This window comes from Rhinatrema bivittatum, chromosome 8 (assembly GCF_901001135.1).
Source record: "Rhinatrema bivittatum chromosome 8, aRhiBiv1.1, whole genome shotgun sequence".
NCBI lineage: Eukaryota > Metazoa > Chordata > Amphibia > Gymnophiona > Rhinatrematidae > Rhinatrema > Rhinatrema bivittatum.
Genome location: NC_042622.1, coordinates 79,428,149 through 79,450,147, shown reverse-complemented (window position 1 = coordinate 79,450,147; position 21,999 = coordinate 79,428,149). Strand labels below are relative to the sequence as shown.

The window sequence follows — 21,999 nt, the reverse complement described above, 5'->3', positions numbered from 1 at the left end:
CTTGATGAATCATAAATCTTACAGAAGTAAATCAATGCAATGTACAATAAAGTAAAATTATCATGGTGTAATAAAAACAAAATACAATAAAATGAACAGCACAAGAAAAATAAAATTTAAAAAAATTAATGTAAAAATTAAAGAGCAACACCAAGCACCAGAACATAGTAAAATTTACAGAACCCTAAAATGAAAACAGTCAATTTCAGACATCTGAATACAAATAAGAAGCCAAAACCAAAATGGCATGAAACCATTAGAAGAAGAAAAAAAAAAAATATATATATATCCAAACTGTCCTGAGTTTTAAGTAACTCTGCCCAAGTAAAGTCTAATCTGAAGAAAAGGCTAGTAAGAATAGGTGTGTCTTCAAAATTTCCTGAACTTGGTATAATCTTTCTCCCTATGTAATGCTAATGGAAATGAATAACAAAGACTGGGGGCTATATATGAGTAAACCTCTTTAGTCTGCTCTAGCCTAATATCCCTTAGGGAGGGGATACCCAACAGTTCTTGTTGGGATGAACGCAATACTCTGGATGTGCACTGAGGGACAATTTGATTAGCAAGATAGGAGGGAGTATCCCAGTGAAGGGCCTTAAAGTTCAAACACCTGATCTTGAATGCACATGGAGACAGGGAGCCAATGCAGTTCTTTCAGAAGAGGAGTGATATGATCAAATCTCTGCTTACCTAAAATTAATTTGGCAGCTCTATTTTGAATGGTTTGAAGTCTTCTGATCTGTTAAAATGAAAAACTATGAAAGATTGCATTACTTCGTATAGCCAAGATAGGCTGAGGACTTAAGATCTGTGCAATCTCATGAGTGGGGCTTTGGTTGACCCTTGTACCAACTCTGCCAAAACCTGCAAAATCATGAAGGCTAATTTCTCTCTTTTGAATAACCTGACCACTTTTAGGACATATCCTTCTGCAACAAAGATTTCTCCCTCCTCCAGGGATTCTTTATTCAAATCCCGCTCCATCAATGGGCCCTCCAGCACCTTTTCCCTCCTCAGACTCTGTCCCCTAGCTTCAAGAACAACCTAGGCTGTTTGGGCCAAGATGGCACAGAGATAGTCTCCGAGGGTGTTCAAGGGGGAAAAACAACGCTGAATGTCCCTTTTCCACATAAAAAAGTGTTTAAGCATAAGGACTACAATCTCCAGTGAAGCAGCTTCCCTGAGGGCTGGACCTAGCAAGTCCTCCATCTCCAGATCTACTGTGGCCTTGTCCCATGAAACCCCCACTTCATCCACTGGAGTGAACAGTGGGGGCTCCGCATCGTTGCTTGCTACTTCAGCACCAGAAAAAACAGCAAACATGGCAGCTGCATCAGACTCCTGAACTCCCACAATGATCAAATCGGCCTGTGCAGACTGCTTTCTTCCTGACAGTCTATCACTGGGAAGGGAATCCCTTGAATGGCCCTCCTCCCTTTTGGAGCAGGCACGGTGGAGACAAGGAAGAAGAACTGTCCTGCGCCTATTCCTCAGGCTGTACATTTCTTCCCACATTCTGCGAGAACAACTATTTTAAAGAAGCCATGCAGCTGCACAGTAAAAACTGCAGTGCTGCCTCCTCTCTACCCTCCCAGTGCTCAGATGAATCACTGACCCTTCGCACCATGGGAATTACCTTGAAACACAGGGGGGAAACCCTCTTTCAATTTTCCTCACAACCCTGATGAAAATGCTGCAGCTCCTTACTTTTCACTTCACTTTTTTTTTTTACATAACATACGCTATGCATACTGGGTCAGACCAAGGGTCCATCAAGCCCAGAATTCTGTTTCCAATAGTGGCCAATCCAAGTCACAAGTACGTGCAAGTACCCAAACATTAAATAGATTCCATGCCTGCAACCAGAAGTGGCTATTCCCTACTGATTAATAGCAGTTTATGGACTTCTCCAGGAATTTATCCAAACCTTTTTAAAACCAGCTACACTAACTACCTTAACCACATCCTCTAGCAACGAATTCCAGAGCTTAATTGTACATTAAGTGAAAAAGAATTTGCTCCAATTTGTTTTAAATGTGCTACTCACAAACTTCATAGAGTGACCCCCCTTCTCCATGTATTATCGGAAAGAGTAAATAACCGATTCGCATTAACCCGTTCAAGTCCTTTCATGATTTTATAGACCTCTATAATATCCCTCCCCAGGTATCTCTTAAAGAAAAGTTCGCTGTTCACTGTTTTCTTAAACAAAACTAATTTGTCCAAAAAAAAAGAAAAAAGGTATACTTTCTTGAAGGAGCCTTTATCCCAAAGCAAAAACCAGAGGAGATGTCTAGACAAGGGAAGGGAAGAAAGAAGAAGCCAACATCACTGGCTTTCAAAGTCCCCCTCAAACATTCTGGGAGCAAGCTAAGTAAAAAGTAATTAGCCACTCCTGGGAGCAATCTGACCAGGCCTCCGAATGCTGTGCTTGGCACCTCCTACCATCTGCTGGAGACAGAGAAATACTGATAGAATGCAGGTGACACAGTGCCTTATTGTAAGCAGTTTCAGTTAACCTTTTATTCTCCATCACTATCTGCTGATAGGGGAGAAAAAGCCATCCATCTGGACTGGTCTGTGGGACAATAAGGAACTGCTAGCATGCACTGCCAGATTCTGAAGAATCACTGTTGCAGATGCAAACAGGACAGTAGGAGCTAACACCACAGCAGAAATGCTGGCTCACAAAAACTGATGCTGACTGGGCTCCATTTCAATGTGATCAGAAGCTGTACAGAAATATTGCAGCCCCCTCCCCCCTCCTACACTGGCTTAAATATACCCCCTCCCCCCTCTAGAGACTTACCCTTTTTCAACAGTTGCTTGCTTCAGCAAATGAGGCTGATCTCATCTTTCCGCAATGAAGTGTGGAACGATGAGCAAGCACACTAATATGAACACAATCCAACAGGTGTGTAGCAAAATCAATTGCAAAGGTCCATGTAAAACAAACCAGAAAAAAACAATTTAAACAGGAAAAGTTCAATAATTCCAAAATGCCAAATCTTTATTGAAATGTACCGTATTTTTCGCTCCATAAGACGCACTTTTTCCCCCCCAAAAGTGGGGGGAAAATGTCTGTGCGTCTTATGGAGCGAATATTAAAACTAAAAATCTAACAACCCCCGCCCCCACCCTCCTGACCTCCCCCCCAAGACCTGCCAAATTAATTTACTACAACCCCCCCCACCTTCCTGACCCCCCCCCCCCAAGACCTGCCAAAATTCCCTGGTGGTCCAGCGGGAGACCAGGAGCGATCTCCTGGATTTGGGCCGTCGGCTGCCAGTAATCAAAATGGCGCAGATGGCCCTTTGCCCCATATGTCACAGGGGCTAGGTCGGCCCCAGTGACATAGTAAGGGCAAAGGGCCGTCGGCGCCATTTTGATTACTGGCAGCAGACGGCCCAAGTCCAGGAGATCACTCCCAGACCACTCCTGGACCACCAGGGACTTTTGGCAAGTCTTTGGTGGGGGGGTTTGTAGATAATTAATTTGGCAGGTCTTGGGGGGGGGTCAGGAGGGTGGGGGTTGTTAATTAATTTAAAGGGTTGGGATGGGGTTATATTTTTTTGGGGGGGGGGGGGGGGGGTTCCACAGAAAGAGAAAGAAACGTTTTCTGATCTGGGGAGTGGACCAAAATGGCCCTCTCCAGACCAGAAAACAAAATAGGGAGAGAAAAAATGTTACGCACTCCCCTAATTTGCTCCATAAGACGCACAGACGCCCAGGGACAGAGCCGGTTTAACACAAATTTTTTTTTTTTTTCTAATTTTCCCCTTTGAATCCTAGGTGCGTCTTATGGTCAGGTGCGTCTTATGGAGTGAAAAATACGGAATTTCTTGTGTTTTTACAGTTGCCTCTGTAGCCATGCTACTCTCTTTGGTCCTAACAATTGTTCAATCGATTTTGTTTTCGCAGACACATTTCTCAAGAATATAATGCCACTTTATTTTACCACATGTAATTGGTCTCTCCCGAAGCAGCCTTTGCGAAACATGGCTCATGTCACAGGGGGACTGACATTTCAATAAAGTTTTGGCATTTTGGAATTATTGAACTTTTCCTGTTTAAATTGTTTTTTCTGGTTTGTTTTACATGGATCTTTGCAATTGATTTTGTTATACATCTGTTGGATCGTGATCTCATCTTTCTCCATTTTCGTTTTTGTTTTTTTTTTTTAAAGCTTTGATAAGCAGAGGGTGGAGGAGACGACAACTTCCAACAGATGCTCTTCCTGAGCCAAACACACTAAGATCTACCAAGATCTGGGAGCCTTTCACAGAGCTCACTTAATTGGAAAGAACCAGAAGCCTAACCCACAGTTCACTGTCAAAGCAGAAAAAGCTGACAAATGCCCAAAAATTCTCCAGTAGGCCGGGCAAAGACCAGAGCATGGGAATCAAGTTCCTGCTATACCAGACAAGTATGACCTGCCATCTGCTGGAGACAGAGAATACCATTTTTCTGCTTGAGCTGCCGCATAACTACGAATGATGTCAGATAAAAAGGTGTCTCCTCTGTCTATTTACTAGTAGGGGGAGAAAACCCACATGCCTGGACTGGTGTAACAGGATAAGGAAAGTACATTTATTTCAGCAACCCTCTGAAAAGTCCACAGTAGATCTATTTCTCGCCACTGTAACCTAGAAAGCTATAGCCTTTACATGTTTTGAATATGTGCTGTGTGCTGAAACAAAGTACTGGCAGGCTGTTTATCTGAATATATAACCCAGGGAAACTGGATAAGTGTCTCAATGTTAATGGGAGGTGCTTGAACCTTTGTGGTAATCCATTTCCATTGGTACTAGCCAGGGCTACTCTTTCTCAACAGGAGAATTTGACATTTCAGAAACACTACCAATTTATTGGTAGCAAGTAGCAGAATTCCTCAATTTCAACCATTGATCTGACACCTGGAATCCAACTATTGAGGTTGTGATCTCAGGTTAATCCAGGAGGGGGGAAGAGAGGAGAGAGTTTTACTACACAGACCCAGGAGTTAAAATTTCCTGTGTTAGGAAAATACACACAAAGCAATCAGTTTCCGTGTGCCCCCGTGCCTTGCAAGGTAATACCTTATTTGCATAGATATATACTAATCCTAGCATGCATTTTAACCCATATTTTAATGTGCGTTTTTCTGCACAAAAATCCCTAAATACCAGGGTTAAGTTTGCCCAGACAAATTCATGCTAAAACATGGATTAAATGGTAGTCTTTCAACAGAAGGCAAACAGTAAGCTAAAGGCTCCACTTACCATCTAATCACTCTATAGCACACTGTGACTAGAGATTACTGTCATTCAATCAAGATCTGGAAGTACCACTTTGAAAAACACATCCCCAAACATCTCACTATCAGGATGAAAACGATTAAGAAGCTTACCCGTGGCATCCCATAGACATCCTGGGAAAAGAAAACAAAGCCTCAGTAAATATAGGAACAATGCAAGGGGAACATGACAGAATATGAGCACCCACAGACCTGCTACAGCATTGCCTGAGAAAGGGCAAGAGAAGTGCTGTCAGCAATAGCAAGGTGAACATAAGACAGAATATGAGCATTGACAGACCTGTTGCTGCACTGCCTGAACTTCCTCTGCCATCAGCCCCTCAGACTCCAACTCCTCTGACACTTTGTTGATGTCCTTCAGACGTGATTCATTGGCTTTCAAATCCTTTTAAATAAGGAAAAAAAAAAAAAGACAACCGACCGTAAGTTGTGGTCCAAGCATATTTGTGTAGTGCACAGAGCTCAAAGATAATCAGATATAGCGCTAAAGGGTTAAATTGTTTGATACAGGCACGGGGCTGTGTTTAAAGAATGCTTGATCACAAACAGAGGAATAAAAGGGTTAAATGCTTATGTTTAAATTTATTTATTGAAACATGAACAAGATAAATCTGAGTCAGGGTGAGTGGGCAATGTCTGTCTGAAGTTGCTGTGAGCTTTTCTTTGTTTACAGTTATTAGTGCTGTTTTTGTAAGCTTTGTGAAACTGCACAGCAGGGAACAGCTATGCAATTCAGGCATTGCATCACTTTTTAAAACACTTTCTAATAATGTGAATGACGGGGGGCAGGAGAGTGAAAACAATATTATAGAGGTCTATAAAAAAAGAGAGTAAACTGTGAAGAATGGTACCGGAGAGGTTAAAGATGGCGATGCCAGGAAATGCACCTAGAAGGCAGACAGTGGGGGTGGGGATGGGGGCAAATAGACTGGAAAAAGGAGGAATGTCACTGCGTATCACCACCAATAAGAGGGAAATATGTAGAGGCAGAGACTAGAAGACTTTGTAATATGAGGGGAGCAGAAATAAGGACAGGGTGATATGCCCAGCCTGCATAAAAGGTTGGAGACAAAAGACAGGAAGTGAAGCGCAGTCTGGCCATTGAAAATGGAAGAAACAGCTGGTTACATGAGGCACTTCCCTGCGCTGGTTTTCCTCAACTCCTGTTCCCATGCAGTTACTTCATTTGCCTAGAAATCCTGTCTGCAATTAAACTCTTTGACTGCCTATAGATTCTGTCTGCAGTGGTTGCCTCCTAGCGCTGATTTTCTCAGGGAAGTAATTTGCCACAGATTGTACATAGCTCAGTTTAGCTCTCTATTACCATTTGTATTTTATGGTATGTTCTTTTGTAATCTCTTATTATTGCTAAAAGAAATTGCAAATTTTCGTTCCTGTAATACCACAGATAAGTCCAAACCAGTGGGTTATTCATCCCTTCCAGCAGATGGAGTCAGAGAACAAAACTTTGAAGCATTGCTCCTTAACTAAGAGCCACTGCAGGACCTCAGTATTGACCTGTACCCAAGCCAAGATTCTTTAGAAACTCCTTCACATAGACATAGGGAACTAAAGGATGGATACCCCTGAACTATAAGAACCTTGTTCATCAAGAACCAAAGATGACAAGGAAGTGAATCTCATAACTGCCCTCTAAGAGAAAAATTCTTTATTAAAAAAGAACAATTCTGTACTAAGCAGCAAAACTTGGCAGGAAATCAGTCTTTTGGCATCAAACGGGAGGGCTTCTGGACTGATCTGTGGTATTATAGGAACAAAAATTAGCAGGTAAGAACCAATTTTCCTTTCCTGAACATACCCAGATCAGTCCAGACCAGTGGGATGTACCCAAGCACCCCTAAACCGGGTGGGCCCCCGAAAGACCCACACACAGGACACTCTCCGAAGGACGGCTCATCCTGCACCCTGATGATAATGCCTGGTAAAGGTATGAATTGAGGACCACACTGCTGTCCTACAAATCTCCTGTGGTGACAGAAGCTGACACTCAGCCCAGGAAGCAGCCTGTGCCCTAGTGGAACGCACCCCTGAACTGACATGAATTTGTCATCCGTTACAGATGTAAGCCAAACAAATGGTCTCCCTAAGCCAATGAGATATTGTAGCCTTAGAGGCTTTATCCCCTATCTTCAGTCCACTGAAGAGGACAAACAGATGATCTGAGTGAAGAAAAGCATTAGTAACTTACAAATACTGAAGCAGCATCCGCCGCACATCCAGAAGATGTAATTCTCTAGTCACCCTACACTGGGCAGGAACCCAAAAGACCCGCACGCAGAACACTCTCACCGAAGGATGATTCATCTTGCGCCCTAACATCCAAACGATAATGCTTGGTGAAAGTGTGAAGGAAGGACCAAACCACCGCTCTGCAGATTTCCTGTGGCGACAGAAGCTGACACTCAGCCTAGGAGGTAGCCTGGACCCTAGTGGAATGAGCGCTCAGACCCAAGGGGACCTGACGCCCTCGGGCAACGTAGGCCGAGCAGATAGCCTACTTAATCCAGAGCAAAATAGTAGCCTTAGAAGCCTTGTCACCTTTCTTAGGTCCACCGAACAAGACAAACAGAAGATCTGACCGCCAGAAGTAATTGGTAACCTCCAAATAGCGCAACGTACATCCAAAAGATGAAGATCCTTCTCCTGAGGGGAATCCCAGGTCCACTGCGGAAATCCTGGCAGGTCCACAGCCTGATTGACATGAAAGGCAGACACCACTTTGGGAGCAAAAGAAGGAACCATGAGCAGCGAAACTATCATCGTAAATCCTAAGAAAAGGTTTCCGACAAGACAAAGCCTGCAACTCTGAAATCTGTCAAGCAGAACAAATGGCTATCAGGAAAATGGTCTTCAAGGTCAAATCTTTAATCGTAACCCTGCGTAAAGGATCAACTGGAGCTCCACAAAGCACACAAAGCACCAGGTTCAAGCTCCAATCCAGACATAATGGGAGGACAAGAGGGAGTAAATATTTGACTCCCTTGAGGAGCCAGAAAATATCTGGGTGAACCGCCAGCGAACGACTGTGAAACCTGCCCCTTAAGGCACCTAAGGCCACTACCTGGACCCAAAGGGAATTGAAAGCCAACCCCTGTTGAAGGAAATCCAACACCTGGGGAAGCTCCGTTGACAATGGATCCAAGGAGCGCTGGAGGCACCGTGCCTCAAACAGCTTCCAGACCCTAACATAGGCCATAGAAGTAGCTGGTCATCACACCTGAAGAAGACTGGAAATGACCAGCTCTGAATATCCCCTCAATCGCAATCATCGCCTCTCAAAAGCCAAGCCGCGAGAGAGAAGTGATCCTCCCGATCCAAAAATATGGGCTCCTGACTGAGCAGACGCGGGAGATAAGCCAGCTGCAGGGGACCTTCCAGCGCTATTCGAACCTTGTCTACGAACCATGGACAACGCAGCCACTCCGGAGCCACCAGCACTACGCTGCCTGGATGTCTCTCTATGCGTCGGAGAAGCCAACCGATGAGAGGCCGGGGGGGGGGGGGGGGCATAGAGAAGAACTCCCGTTGGCCAAGGACACACTAGGGCATCTAATCCTACAGAGCCCACCTCTCGTCGATGACTGAAGAAACCTTCTGTCTTTGCATTGGCCAGAGTTGCCATCAGATCCAACTGAGGCACGCCCTACCTGGCGCAAATGAGGTTCCAAGCTTCGGGAGCTAGCTCCCACTCCCCTGGATCGAGCTGTTGCCTGCTAAGGAAGTCCGCTTGAACATTTAATACCCCTGCGACATGGTGATTCCTTTGAGATGGCGCTCCGTCCAAGAGAACAAAAGCTTTGCTTCCAGCGCCACCGCGAGACTCCTTGTCCCGCCTTGTCGGTTGATGTAAGTTACTGTTGTTGGGTTGTCAGAGAACACTCGAACCATTCTGTTCTTGACTAGGGGCAGAAATGCTCACAGGGCAAGTCGGACAGCCCTCGTCTCAAGGCGATTGATGGACCAGGATATCTCTGTTGGCGACCAGAGACCTTGAGCGGATTTGTTTAGGCAAACTAGTCCCCAGCCTGACAGACTGGCGTCTGTGGAGATAACCACACAATTCGGAGAGTCCAAAGCCACCCCCTGTTCCAGGTTGCTGCACAAAAGCCACAACAGACCGACTCTGGAAGCAGAGGCAATGGTAACTGGAACTGTTCCGACACCTGGCTCCACCTCGACAACAGCGCACGCTGCAACAGCCGCAAATGGGCGAATGCCCATGGGACCAAATCCAAGGTGGAGGCCATGGATCACAGGACTTGTAAGTGATGCCAAACAGTCGGATCCTTCCTCTGAAGGAGGGCCTTGACCTGATCTTGCAACTTCATCACATGGTTCGATGCTAGAAAAATCTTGCCTTGGGAGGTATCGAAAAGTGCTCCCAAGTAAACCAGCAACTGAGTGGGCTCCAAGTGACTTTTCTGGACATTTATTACCCAGCCGAATGACTGCAAGGTGAGCATCACCCTCTGGACCGATCTCTCGCAGTCCTCCTGTGACTTCGCTTGAATCAACCAGTCATCTAGATACGGGTGAACTAGGACTCTGTCCTTGTGCAGGAACGCCGCCACAACCACCATGACCTTGGTGAAGGTACGTGGAGCCGTCGCCAGGCTAAAAGGAAGAGCTTGAAACTGGAAATGTTGACCCAGCACCTTGAACCGGAGATACTGCTGGTGATCCCGACGGATCAGGATGTGTTGATATCCTGACAGATCGAGATATGTTGAGGTCTAAGGACGCGAGAAACTCCCTTTTGTGTACCACGACCACCACAGTCTCAAGATCTCCATGCAAAAATGGGGGACTTGAAGAAATCTGTTCACCTTCTGCAAATCCAGAATGAGCCAAGAGGTGCCCTCTTTCTTGGGAACCACAAAGTACACCGAATACCGTCCCTGACCCTGTTCCGCTAGGGGAACTGGAACAATGGCCCTGAGGTCGAGAAGCTGTTGTAGGGTCCCCTGCACTGCCTCGCGTTTGGCCTGCGAAGCTACGCGAGACTCCACAAAAGCCTCCCAAACCAGGCGCGAAAACTAGAGCGCATAACCATCCCTGACCACTTCCAAGACCCAGCGGTCCGAGGTAATCCTTGCCCACTCCGCGTAAAAGCTCAACAATCTGCCTCCGACAGCTTCTCCTTCTTCAATGGAATGGGTGCCCCTGGCTTCATTGGGAAGGTTTTCCCACATCCAGCGCCCTGGCCCATGGACTCTCTGCCTGGGCAACAACCTCCATGAAAGGTTTGCTGACCCCCCAGGGCCAGCCTGGACCCCGAAGGAGCTGAAGACCTAACTGTGTGAAATCTGCGAGAGTCCCAAAAGCAAGCTCGAGGGGGAAAAACCTTCCCTGAAGGTTTCTTATCCTCCAGAAGCCGGTTGCCCTTGGACTCCCCAAGTAGTTTTACCAATTTGTCCAGGTCCTCCCCGAAGAGAAGCTTGCCCTTCAAGGGAAGGTTACAGAGCTTAGACTTGGAGGACAAATCTGCCAACCAATTTCGCAACCAGAGGAGTTGCGGATACCATACTACGCGCAGAGGTCCGAACCAATCATACAAGGCGTCTGCGACATATGCAGCACCTGCTTCCAATCACGTGGCCTGCAAGGGCCCACCACTGCCAGCACTCCTGGACCCAACAAAGGCAGGCCCTCTGCATGAGGCTGGAACAAATAGCCGCCCGTAGACTCAGAGCGGAGACCCTGAAGACCCGCTTAAGCTGAATCTCCAGCTTGCGATCCTGTATGTCCTTCAGCACAGAAGCCCCCGGCCACGGGAATGGTGGTCATCTTAGTCATGGCAGACACAGCCGCATCCACCTTCAGCACCTTCAGAAGATCCAAAACATCTTGCGATAGGGGGTAAATCTTCGCCACTCTACCCACTTTCAAGCCCGCATCTGGTGAGAGCCACTCCCAGGTTACCTGTTTACAGACCTTCTTTGGCAACAGGAAGGAAGTCGTCGGTCCCCGAATCCCATCCAGGTCCGGTTTAACCCTTTTGCTGTCTGACTCTTCTTGCAACACCTTGATCCCCAGGGACCTCCAAGATCTGGGGGATGAAAGGCTGGAGCTCCTCGCACTTAAACAAGCGCACCACGCTAGGATCATCGCCCTCAGAAGGTGGCAGCTCATCCAGGACGGATCGTCCTGGTTCCCATCGCCCAAATCATGCGTGAGCCCCAGATCCTGATCCACCTCTGAGACAGTGGTATCTCTGAGCGAGGACGGCAGCCTATCCTTGACTCGGGACCCCTGCTGGACCCCTGAAGGTTGCTGAAGGTCCGAGGGCCCCGTGGACACCCGCTTGGGTAGAGGATCCGACAGAACGTCCGGCCGTGCTGATCTCTTCAGAATCGCCTGCGTCCTAACCAGGAAAGTCTGGTGCAGCAGCAGCACAAACTCCGGGCAGAACTTCCCCGAGTCCTCACCCCCCTCAGCTGGGGGGGTCCAATAGCACAGAGTCATCCCCAAAGGAGTAAACCTGCTCCACAGGGGATAGAATGGGACGACCTCCCGCGACATCCACTGCGAGCCCCCCTTCCCCACTGATGGGAACCTCGGCCCGGAGGAACGGAGCCCTTGCCTGCCAGATTTCTCCCCCGAAGAAGTTCCCTCCTGCCCTGTGGTACAGGCAGCACAGAGGGAATAAGAATTTGGGGCCTGTCTTGATGTGCCACACGCGCAACAGGTCACCATTTTGGCTCAGGGTGCCATAGCCCGGACCGTGCAGCCAACAGAGAAAAAAAATCAGGTCGGGAAACTTTCGTGCGGCTGCCGGAGTTAAAATAAAAACTCAATGCAGGCACGAAACTCCTCTGTCCAAGAGCCGCAGGCGCAAGAAAACGCAGCCTACCACGCTCGCAAAGGCCTTCCCCCCTCCCTGCTGACCTAACCGGAGCCCTGGGACGTCGGCGAGATCCCTGGGGATCTAGCTCCCCACTCCAACTGGCCTGCCGGAGAAGAGGATGTTTTTCTTTTTTTAACCCTTTTTTTTTTTTTTTTAAAGAAAAAAACTACACAGCTACTCTTGGAGTCTAAGGGAAACCAAGTTAAAGGACCTGCTTCAGTGGTCGAGGGAACCAGGAGACCCTGGTTGTTGAAGCCACTGGACCGTTGTGGACGAGACTCAAGCAGGGGTCTCCAACCCCCCCAGTCGCCCGGCTTCCACTGATGGATGGCCCACAAAGGTGCCTAACACCTCAGGAAGCTGTACAACTAACTACTAACTAGCCTAACCTATTAGGAATAAACTTTTTCTAATTTTTTTTTTTTTTTTTTTTTTAACAGACTGCAGGATTGCACCTCTACCATCTGCTGGAGTCAGAGAAATACTGAAGGGCTGCAGATGGCACTCTGTTATGTAGCAGTGCCCAAAGGTTTTGTTCTCTGATGCCATCTGCTGATAGGAATGCACAACCCACTGGTCTGGACTGATCTGGGTATGTTCAGGACACAACCTTACAGATGTGACTCCAAATGAAAACTAGACAAAGATTCAGTATCTGGTTCTCAGATCTGCCAAATGCATAACAAAATCATGCCCCAACCTTTCATTCACTCATTGATTCCTATGATACGACATGAATTACAAATGACCCACCTTCTGGAAATCATCAAATTTCTTCTGCAGCACCTCCACCTGCTCCAAGTCAGCTCCCAGCTCCTCATTTGTAAGAGCTGATTCCTTCTCATTGATCCACTGCTGCAGTTCGTTTGCCTCACGGAAGAGCATAAACTTTTTGCAGCTTTTCTCCAGCATATCCTTGCGCTTTTCCCCCATTTCCAGCATAGAGTGATACCTGGAACAAACAGAGGGGAAAGAGGCATTCAGAGCTTCCCTCACAATGTGGCAGCTCTCAAACACTGAAAACCACACTGGCAGCACCAGGACAAGGAACCCTAAGATGCAAAATCCAAAGCATGATCCACAAGAGCATATGTGCACAACAGAAGCAAGCATACACACAAAACACAATAACCAAGAGAAGACAGGATTCTGAGAGCAGAAACCACAGCTGGCAGCAAGACAGTGATAAACAGTGATTATTTACTTATAAGAAATGTTCTCTGAAGACAGACTGATAGGCCATATGTCCTGTGACATGACAAGTCAAAACAGCTTGAAGCACCATCAAGCCAAACCTAGAGTCCAAAGAGGCAGCATCTTAAGAAAAGTGTTTGGTATATACAGGGACTGGACTCCAAGTTGCAGCCTTATAAACTTTGTGAATACATGTAATTTTGAGATTAACAACCGCAAGAACACACTAACAACTCAGGCTGAGCTTATAGTATTAACTAATGAAGTTTCTGCAAGTAGCTAGTAGGATTTGAGACAATACCTCTGAGCTTGACAGTCTACCCTCTCACAATCAAGACATGTTGGAGAGGGAGAGGAGGTTGTGGCACTAGTAGTTCTGCAAAACTCCCAACCTGACTGGAGTAGAAAATTACACTTTCCTCTACTAACAGTCAATAACAATTTAACCCATATACCTATCAAAATAAATTAAAAGTCTGTTATAAACAAATGTAGACATACAAAGATAAGCTCAGAAATCTTGGAATCAAGATCCACAGAAGTACTCTTTCCTAAGTGACAAAAAACAGAACAGGGATGGTGCTAATGGCTCTAGTGGCACATGAACACAGCTCTTGACTTTGAGATATTCTTTCAGTATGACATACAGCAGATTATATAACTTAATGGAATACTCATCTTTGGATAAATTACAGCGCTATAATACAAGACCATGTCTAACACAAACCAAATATGTTGATGTTAAAATAAAGTATGGTGTTTAGCTGGCAACAGATGTATGCTCAAACCTGCAAAAGTCTTCAGCATTCTGCACTAGTTTCAAACTAATCAGCATCAGTTTAGTAATCAGATAAAAACACTAGGTGCTCTGTGCCCAAGGTCATGCCATTTGTTCCTTGCAATTCTACTAAAGAGAAATATTTATTTCTGCCATTTCACTTCTGAAGAAATTGAATTTAGCTTTATTTAATTTTATGGAATGAAGAAGGTGAAGAAATGCACCTTCTCCTGCAATGCAAGAACCCCCTCAACCAAGCAATACAAAGGAATGCTGTTTTTAGACTGCAGCCTGAAAGAAAGGAAATTGATCAATATATTCAGCTCCTGAGACCATCACTCAGCTTCCCAATTTGAGCTCAACATTATATGACCAGTATCTGCATAAAACCCTTCATCTGGTCAATTCTCTTATCAATGGGTTAATAAGAATCCAAAAAAAGCAATATATTCAGCTGAGCAAGAAAAATTATTTACAGAAGAATCTCAAGAGATTAAATCACATTTTGTGGACTAAACCCACCCTGACAAAATTGCTACACTATGATTGCTTCAGTATGGCAGAAATCAGTGGCCAAATGTTCAATACTTAATATAAAACTAGTTTGACCACCTTTATTTAGCAAGTGATTTCATAGGTACATTCCAGAAACAGTGTAGCAGAAATTATAAGAATATAATTGCCATGCTGATTCAGACCAAAGTCCATCAAAAGCTCAGCATTCTGTCTCAGACAGTGGCCAATCCCATAAAGTAGATCTAATTGTTATTATTCATCCCAAGGTATAGCAAAAGTGTTTTTTAGTCTACCTGGCTAATAATGTGTTATGGATTTAAAAGATACGGTGTTCTCACTTGCTCAGAGAAATATGGGTGGATCCTGCAGGTTTTCTGAAATTTTTGCATAAAACTTTTCAAAGACAAAACCAGGAGAACCAATTATACCAGAATGAAACCCTCAACACCAAGAAATCCAGTCATATCCATGCAAGTGCTGCTTGCTTATTATTTAAAGCCAGAGTCACCTATGGACACTAGGCCTGCAATGGAAAGACCCTCAGTGTATCAGTACTCAACTGGGCAATTACCACATGATCATGGCCAAGAACAGTTCCAAACTGCCTTCAGTGAATAAGCAGAGTGCTCCCCATGTCCAATGACCAAATGAGAAAAAAAAAAAAAAACAACTAAGTAAGCAACCACACATGTAGGAGAGACAGAATGGCAAGGGACATGCTTTGTGAAGAGCTGCTCCTACTCACAATTCTTCCACCTGTTTCATACGCAGAGACACACTGCTGACTTCCTTAGTTATGACAGCCCTGCACAGACAGAGGGAGCACAGCAAATGCATGCAAAAAAATTAGTGCAATTAAAAAAAAAAAAGTAGCAACAGCTCTCAGGATGCTTTCATAGGAGAAGTGCAGGTTAAGATTTCAGTTTCAGGGAGGAGATTAAAGTGTCATTTGAAAAATTGCCACAAGTGCGACTAGAGAAAGAAATAAGGTAAAGAAATAAATAGTGCAGAATAAATTGCCTTACAGACTGCCCATCGTACTTCTCTAGCTTGTGAGAGGTATATCTCGCTAGCTTTTGATTTTCTAATAATTTTCTTGTATTTTACCTAAGGGACTATATATACTGGTGGAAATACTGTCACATGAAGCTTGAAATCAATGGCTTCTGCAAGTCCAAGATCCTGCCTAAAGGAAAATTAGTTTCTTACCTGATAATTTTCGTTCCTGTAGTACCAAGGATCAGTCCAGGACACCTGGGTTGTGACTCCGCACCAGTAGATGGAGACAGAGCAAAACTTGTGGGCGGAGCCATATATGCCCCTGTGCCAGTCACAGCCCCTCAGTCATACGTAATGTCAAAGTAGAAAGCAATAAGGCAACCATAGCCAACTAGCAAAACACGCCACTTAAATGGAAACAATATCAACCCCTACGGGAACCAGACTCCCCAACCGGGAGAGCGAAAGAAACAAGCAGAGAGCTGTAATCTTAAAGAACTATGAGCGGACTCTCCGTTATTTGATTGTAGCACTGCGGGCGGGATCCTGGACTGATCCTTGGTACTACAGGAACGAAAATTATCAGGTAAGAAACTAATTTTCCTTTCCCTGTACGTACCAGGATCAGTCCAGGACACCTGGGATGTACCAGAGCTAAGTTACCGAGGGTGGGAAGCAGAGAGTCCCGCTCGGAATACCCTCTCTCCAAACCCTCCGGCCTCAGTAGCCTGAACATCCAACCGATAATGTGTGAAGAAGGTATGCAATGACTGCCAGGTAGCCGCCCTGCAAATCACTTGAGGCGACACCTGAGAAGATTCCGCCCAAGACGCAGCGTGGGACCGCGTCGAATGAGCCTTGAGACCCACTGGCGCAAGTTATCCGCACTAGGTACGCTGAGCCACTGGCCTCTTTGATCCAACGGGCGATCGTTGTGCGAGGCGCCGCAGAACCTGTCTGTGGGCCCGAAAACAGGACAAACAGATGATCCGTCACCCGAAAAGGATCAGTGACTTCTAGATAGTGAAGAAGTGACCTCCGCACATCCAGTTTTCACAATTCTTTCGATTTCGGGTCCGAAGACTCCCTGACCGCGAAAGCGGGAAGCTCCACTGATTGATTCACGTGAAAAACCTACACTACCGTAGGCTGAAACGAAGGAACAGCCCGTAAGGAAACCCCTACGTCAGAGATCCGCATAAACGGCTCCCTACATGACAACGCCCGTAAATCCGAAACACATGACAACGCCCGTAAATCCGAAACACGGCGTGCCGAAGCAACCGCCACTAGGAATACGGTCTTCAACGTGAGAGCTTGGACCGTAGCGCGCTTCAAGGGCTCCAACGGTGCCGAGCCTACGGCGGAGACGGACAAGGTGAACGCAAGGGAGGACGGAGGTGTTTAGCCCCCCCGCAGGAAACGGGCGATATCCAGGTGAAGAGCCAGGGAGGCTCCCCGGACCTTCCCTCGCAAACAACCAAGCGCCACCACCTGGACCCGTAGCGAACTGCACGCGAAGCCTTTGGCCAGCCCGGCCTGGAGAAAAACCAGAATATCGGAAACGGCAGCGACAGTGGGGTTCAAACCCCGCTCAACATACCATTCCTCAAAGAGTACCAATACCCGGACATACGCCAGGGACATAGACTGCTTCCGGGAACTCCACAGCGTAGCTATGACCGCGGCCGAGTAACCTGTTCTCTGCAACCGATTCCTCTCAAAAACCATGCCGCGAGACAAAATGATCCGCATCCTCCAAACAGACGGAGCCCTGATGAAGCAGCCCCGTGAACCCCTGTAGACGAAGGGGAGCCGCCACCGACAACTTGAAGAGGTCTGCGAACCACGGGCGGCGCGGCCACTCCAGCGCCACCAGGATCACGTTGAACGGGTGCAATTCTATGCGCCGCAGCATCTTGTCGATCATGGGCCATGAGGAAACACGGAGAACCGGTCAGGGAAGCACCTACGCGTCGACGCCTTCTGCTCCCCTCTCTTGACGCCGACTGTACAATCGCGGAGCCTTCGCGGTGTGCCACGTGGCCATCAGATTCATGTGGGGAACCCCCCACTTCCTGCAGATGAGGAGAAACACTTCTCCCGCCAGCTCCCACTCGCCGGAATCCAGGCGGGGACATCTGCCTGGATGTTGTGGACCCCGGCAATATGAGACACTGCGACATTGTTGAGGATGTATTCCGACCAGCCATCAAGGACTGCGCCTCCCGTGCCACCCGCGGACGTCTCGTCCCGCCTTGGTGATTGATGTAGGCCACTGTAGTCGCATTGTCCGAAAGAACTCGGACTGCCTTTCCCCAGAGCACCGGTAGGAAGGCTTGAAGAGCCAGATGGACCGCTCTGGTCTCCAGACGGTTGATAGGCCACCGGGCTTGCGACTGACTAAAATCCTTGCACCGATTTCCCTAGGCAAACTGCTCCCCAGCCGGAGAGACTGGCATCCGTGGTCACCATCGTCCACCTGGGCCCAAGAAGTGACACTCCACCGGACAGATGACTGGGATCCAGCCACCAGAGCAGGCTGGACCGCGCCTGGCCCGCGAATGGGAGCGGTAGGTAGAAAACCAGGGTACCAACGCGAGCGTTGAAGCCAGCAATCCCAGAACCGTCAGGTAATCGCACACTCGCGGGCGGCTGAGGGCGAACCAACGCCGCACTTGAGACTGCAGCCTGCATATCCGATCTTGAGATAGGACCACCTAGCCCCGCTTCGTGTCGAATACGGCTCCCAGAGATTCCAAGGATTGAGTGGGAGTCAGTTGACTCATGTTGAAGTTGACCACCCAGTCTAGTGACTGCAAGCGCTGTAACACTCTGGCCACCGCCCGCCAACACTGATCCTCTGACTTTGCCCGGACCAACCAGTCGTCCAGGTAAGGATGAACCAGGAGTCCTTCCCGACGGAGCCGCGCTGCCACTACCACCATCGCTTTCATGAATGTCCGAGGAGCGGTCGCGAGCCCAAAAGGGAGTGCTCGAAATTGGTAGTGCCTTCCTAGACTGCAGAACCTGCTGGATGCCCATGTGAATGGTACGCTTCTGTGAGATCTAGGGACGCCAGAAATTCGCCCGGACGCACCGACGCTATCACCGAGTGAATTGTCTTCATTTTGAAGTGGGAAACACGAAGGCATCTGTTTACCCCTTTTAGAGCCAGGATTGGCCGTGACGTGCCGTCGTTCTTGGGAACCACGAAGTGAATGGCGTGCCTGCCCCTGCCTCGCTGATCGACAGGGACGGGGGAAATGGCCCCCAAGCCTTCCAATCGTCGGATGGAGTCCAGCACCGCCGCCCTTTTCTTGGGGTCCTTGCAGGGTAAGACCAGAAACTTGTACGCTGGGATGCGAGCAAAAAACCAACTCGTAGCCGTGTCTTATCACGTCGAGGATCCACTGGTCCGACGTCACTATGGTCCATTCCTCGAAACATAACGTTAACCGCGCTCCAACCTGTGGAATGACGTGCTGCAGGCGCGGCGAGGGATGGACCATTCGAACTTCATGGCGAAGACTCGTTTCCCCGAAAGGACTGCTACCACTGAAGGTTCCGAGAGGAAGACGGCCTACACAAAGGGCCGGTGGATCTTTGAAGGGGCGATGTCCTGGGTCCCCGAAGCCGGGATCTGGCAGGAAAAGATGACCACGATCTGGTCTATCCTCGGGCAGTTTAAATGCCCTGTTCTCTTCCAGAGAAAACATCAAATCACACAATTCCATGCCAAAAACAGCAATTTCCCCTTGAAAAGCAGAGCCCCCCAGGAGAGCCTTGGACGAACCATCCGCAGCCCAGTTGCGCAGCCATAGGAGACGACGCGCAGACACCGCCGCCACCATGGACCTAGCGGATGTACGCAGCAGATCATGCAGGGCATCCGCTCCATATGCTATCGCCGCCTCCAACCTATCTGCCTGAGAAGCCTCCTTCGCAGACAGGCCCGCCTTCGCCCGAAGGTCCTGGGCCCAGCGCAGACTAGCTCTCATAGCGAAGTTAGTGCAGATGGCGGCCCGCACCCCAGGGCGGATACCTCAAATCTTCGTAAGCTGCACTTCCAACTTCCTGTCCTGGATATCCCGGAGTGCCGTAGCTCCTGTGACCGGGATAGTAGATCTTTGTCACCGCGGAGACCGCTGAATCCCCCTTTGGAAGACGGAGAAGGTCCAGCGCCTCCTCTGGGAGCGGATAGAGCTTAATCATGGCCTTGCTGACCTCCAATCTTAATTCCGGAGTATCCCCTGCGCAGAAGAAGATATCCGAAGAAAATGAAACGGGAAGGCAACTGCCGGACCCGTAAGGCCCAGCAGAACAGGATCCATGTTGGCCTCTTGGCGGACCACCACAGGTGGGGCCTCTATCCCCAGCTCCTGGAGGATGGCCGGAATAAGGGGCAATAGTTCCTCCCTGTGGAACAGTCGGACTACCTTGGGGTCATCCCCTTCCATGGTCTGTACTCCCTTTCCCGTGCTGGGCTGGGCGGAGCCATCCGCCGCCGCCTCCTCGGCCCCCGTCAGGGGCTCTTTGGAAAATCAGTAACCTCCACGGGGGAATCTTCCGAATCCGATTCCTGCGGCATGCCCCGAGGGGCCCGATTCCCCCTTGAGGGCTCCTGGACGCCCTCCGCAGCCCTCGTCCGTGGAGTAAGCTTGTGGGGACCCTCTGTAGGGATCCCCGCCTCGGCTGCGCTTGCTACGCTAGTACCAAGTACCTTTCGTAGCAATAGCGCAAAGTCCTGCGAGAAAGAACCTGACCCAGAAGAATCGGCCCCGGAAACCTCCCCGGACCGAAGCCCCTCTGAGGAGCCCCCTCCCGCCGCGCCCCGCAGCGGGGAAAAAACGCGGGAGGCAAGGCCGAATCCCCCGGCGCATCCCGCGCGATTTCTCTTTCTGTGCCAAAATGGCCGCCACTCCCGCGGGAACCGGTCCTGAGGCCTACCTATGGCGCCTCCAACCCGCGGCGGCGAACGCGCGATCCGGGAGCGAGACCCCCGAGGGGTCCCGGATGGCCCTTCCCCGCCCGGGACGCCGGAAGAACAAAAAACCGTCACGAGGTAGGCGCGCGCGCGCCGAGCCGCAGGCCCGGCATGGGGAGCCGCGCAGCCGCCGGCGAACGCGGGAAGACCAAGACGCGCTTCAGAAATAGAAATTAATTAATTAATTCGGCGCCCTCCCCCCCTGCAAGCGGCACCCCCCTCGAACGGAGCGGCGAGCGGCGACGCAAGGAAAACGGAGAGCCGGCCGAACACAAAACAAAAGCAAAAACCTTTTTTTTTTTTTTTTTTTTTTTTTTACTGACGCTTGTCGCTGTCCCGGGTCCTGGAGCCCTGTACCTGCAGGGGTGAGTGAACCGGGCTCCCCGGTGTCACCCCTGACGCTGCTACTTGTGGAGCCGGGTCCTCGACCCTAGCAGCGGCCTCGACCAGGGGGGGGGTAGTCCCCTCAGGACCTCTCAACCCCCCTGGGAGGCAGGGCAGCCGGGATCTGACTCTTCAATCAAAAAGAACAAACCCCAATTTGGCAAAAAAAACCACTAACTAGGCTCAAGAACTGATCACAAAAGAAAAACCCTAACCCTGACTAACTACCAGAATCAGGGCAGGCAGGGCTGTGACCGGACCTGCACCATCTACTGGAGACAGAGTAAGACTGAGGGGCTGTGACTGGCACAGGGGCATATATGGCTCCGCCCACAAGTTTTGCTCTGTCTCCATCTACTGGTGCGGAGTCACAACCCAGGTGTCCTGGACTGATCCTGGTACGTACAGGGAACATTTATTTTAAAAAGTGTTTCTCATCTTTTCACAATTCAAGGATACATTCATAACACACCAAGAGGTCAGACAGACCTGTGATCTTTCCCACCTTTAATCACCTTAATGCACTAGGGGTAATAAACTGCTTGCAAACTGCAAGCTCCAAGGCAATTTTGCTTTAATTACTGCCCTGGGGAAAATACCTGATGAGATTTGCAACAGTTTTTCCTTTGGGAAATTTTTTCATACAAAACTAAAAATGTTGTCTCCCCTGATCTAATCATGCCCCTGTTTGTGCTGTGGAATAAAGCAAAGTTGCTTACCTGTAACAGGTGTTCTCCATGGACAGTAGGACAAAACAGCCACACAACAAGTGAGTGATGTCACCACATGACACCAATCTGGAGAATATTCTTGCAAAGCCTAAAAAGACTGTGTGCGCAGGAGTTCCTGCACTGATGCTACCACATAAGTACAAGTTTAATACCTAGATAATAGCTTCAACTCTAAGGGGATGAGTGTAGGATTGTATGGCTGGTTTATGCTACTGTCCACAGAGAACATCTGTTACTGGTTAG

At 48.4% G+C, this 21,999-nt stretch overlaps 1 protein-coding gene across 9 annotated transcripts in view; it reads right to left on the bottom strand.

Moving 5' to 3' along the window:
• Window positions 1-21,999, bottom strand: part of SPTAN1 (spectrin alpha, non-erythrocytic 1) — a 457,019-nt gene that overhangs the window by 179,678 nt on the left and 255,342 nt on the right. For 6 of the 9 annotated variants that reach the window (XM_029611329.1, XM_029611328.1, XM_029611326.1 and 3 more), the window contains 4 exons: window positions 15,401-15,460; window positions 12,921-13,119; window positions 5,580-5,684; window positions 5,393-5,413 (listed from right to left, as the gene is read on the bottom strand). In XM_029611329.1, the coding sequence (XP_029467189.1) occupies window positions 5,393-5,413; window positions 5,580-5,684; window positions 12,921-13,119; window positions 15,401-15,460 (385 nt within the window). The remainder of the gene's footprint in view (window positions 1-5,392; window positions 5,414-5,579; window positions 5,685-12,920; window positions 13,120-15,400; window positions 15,461-21,999) is intronic. The other 3 variants (XM_029611331.1, XM_029611334.1, XM_029611335.1) reach the window with 1 other exon arrangement.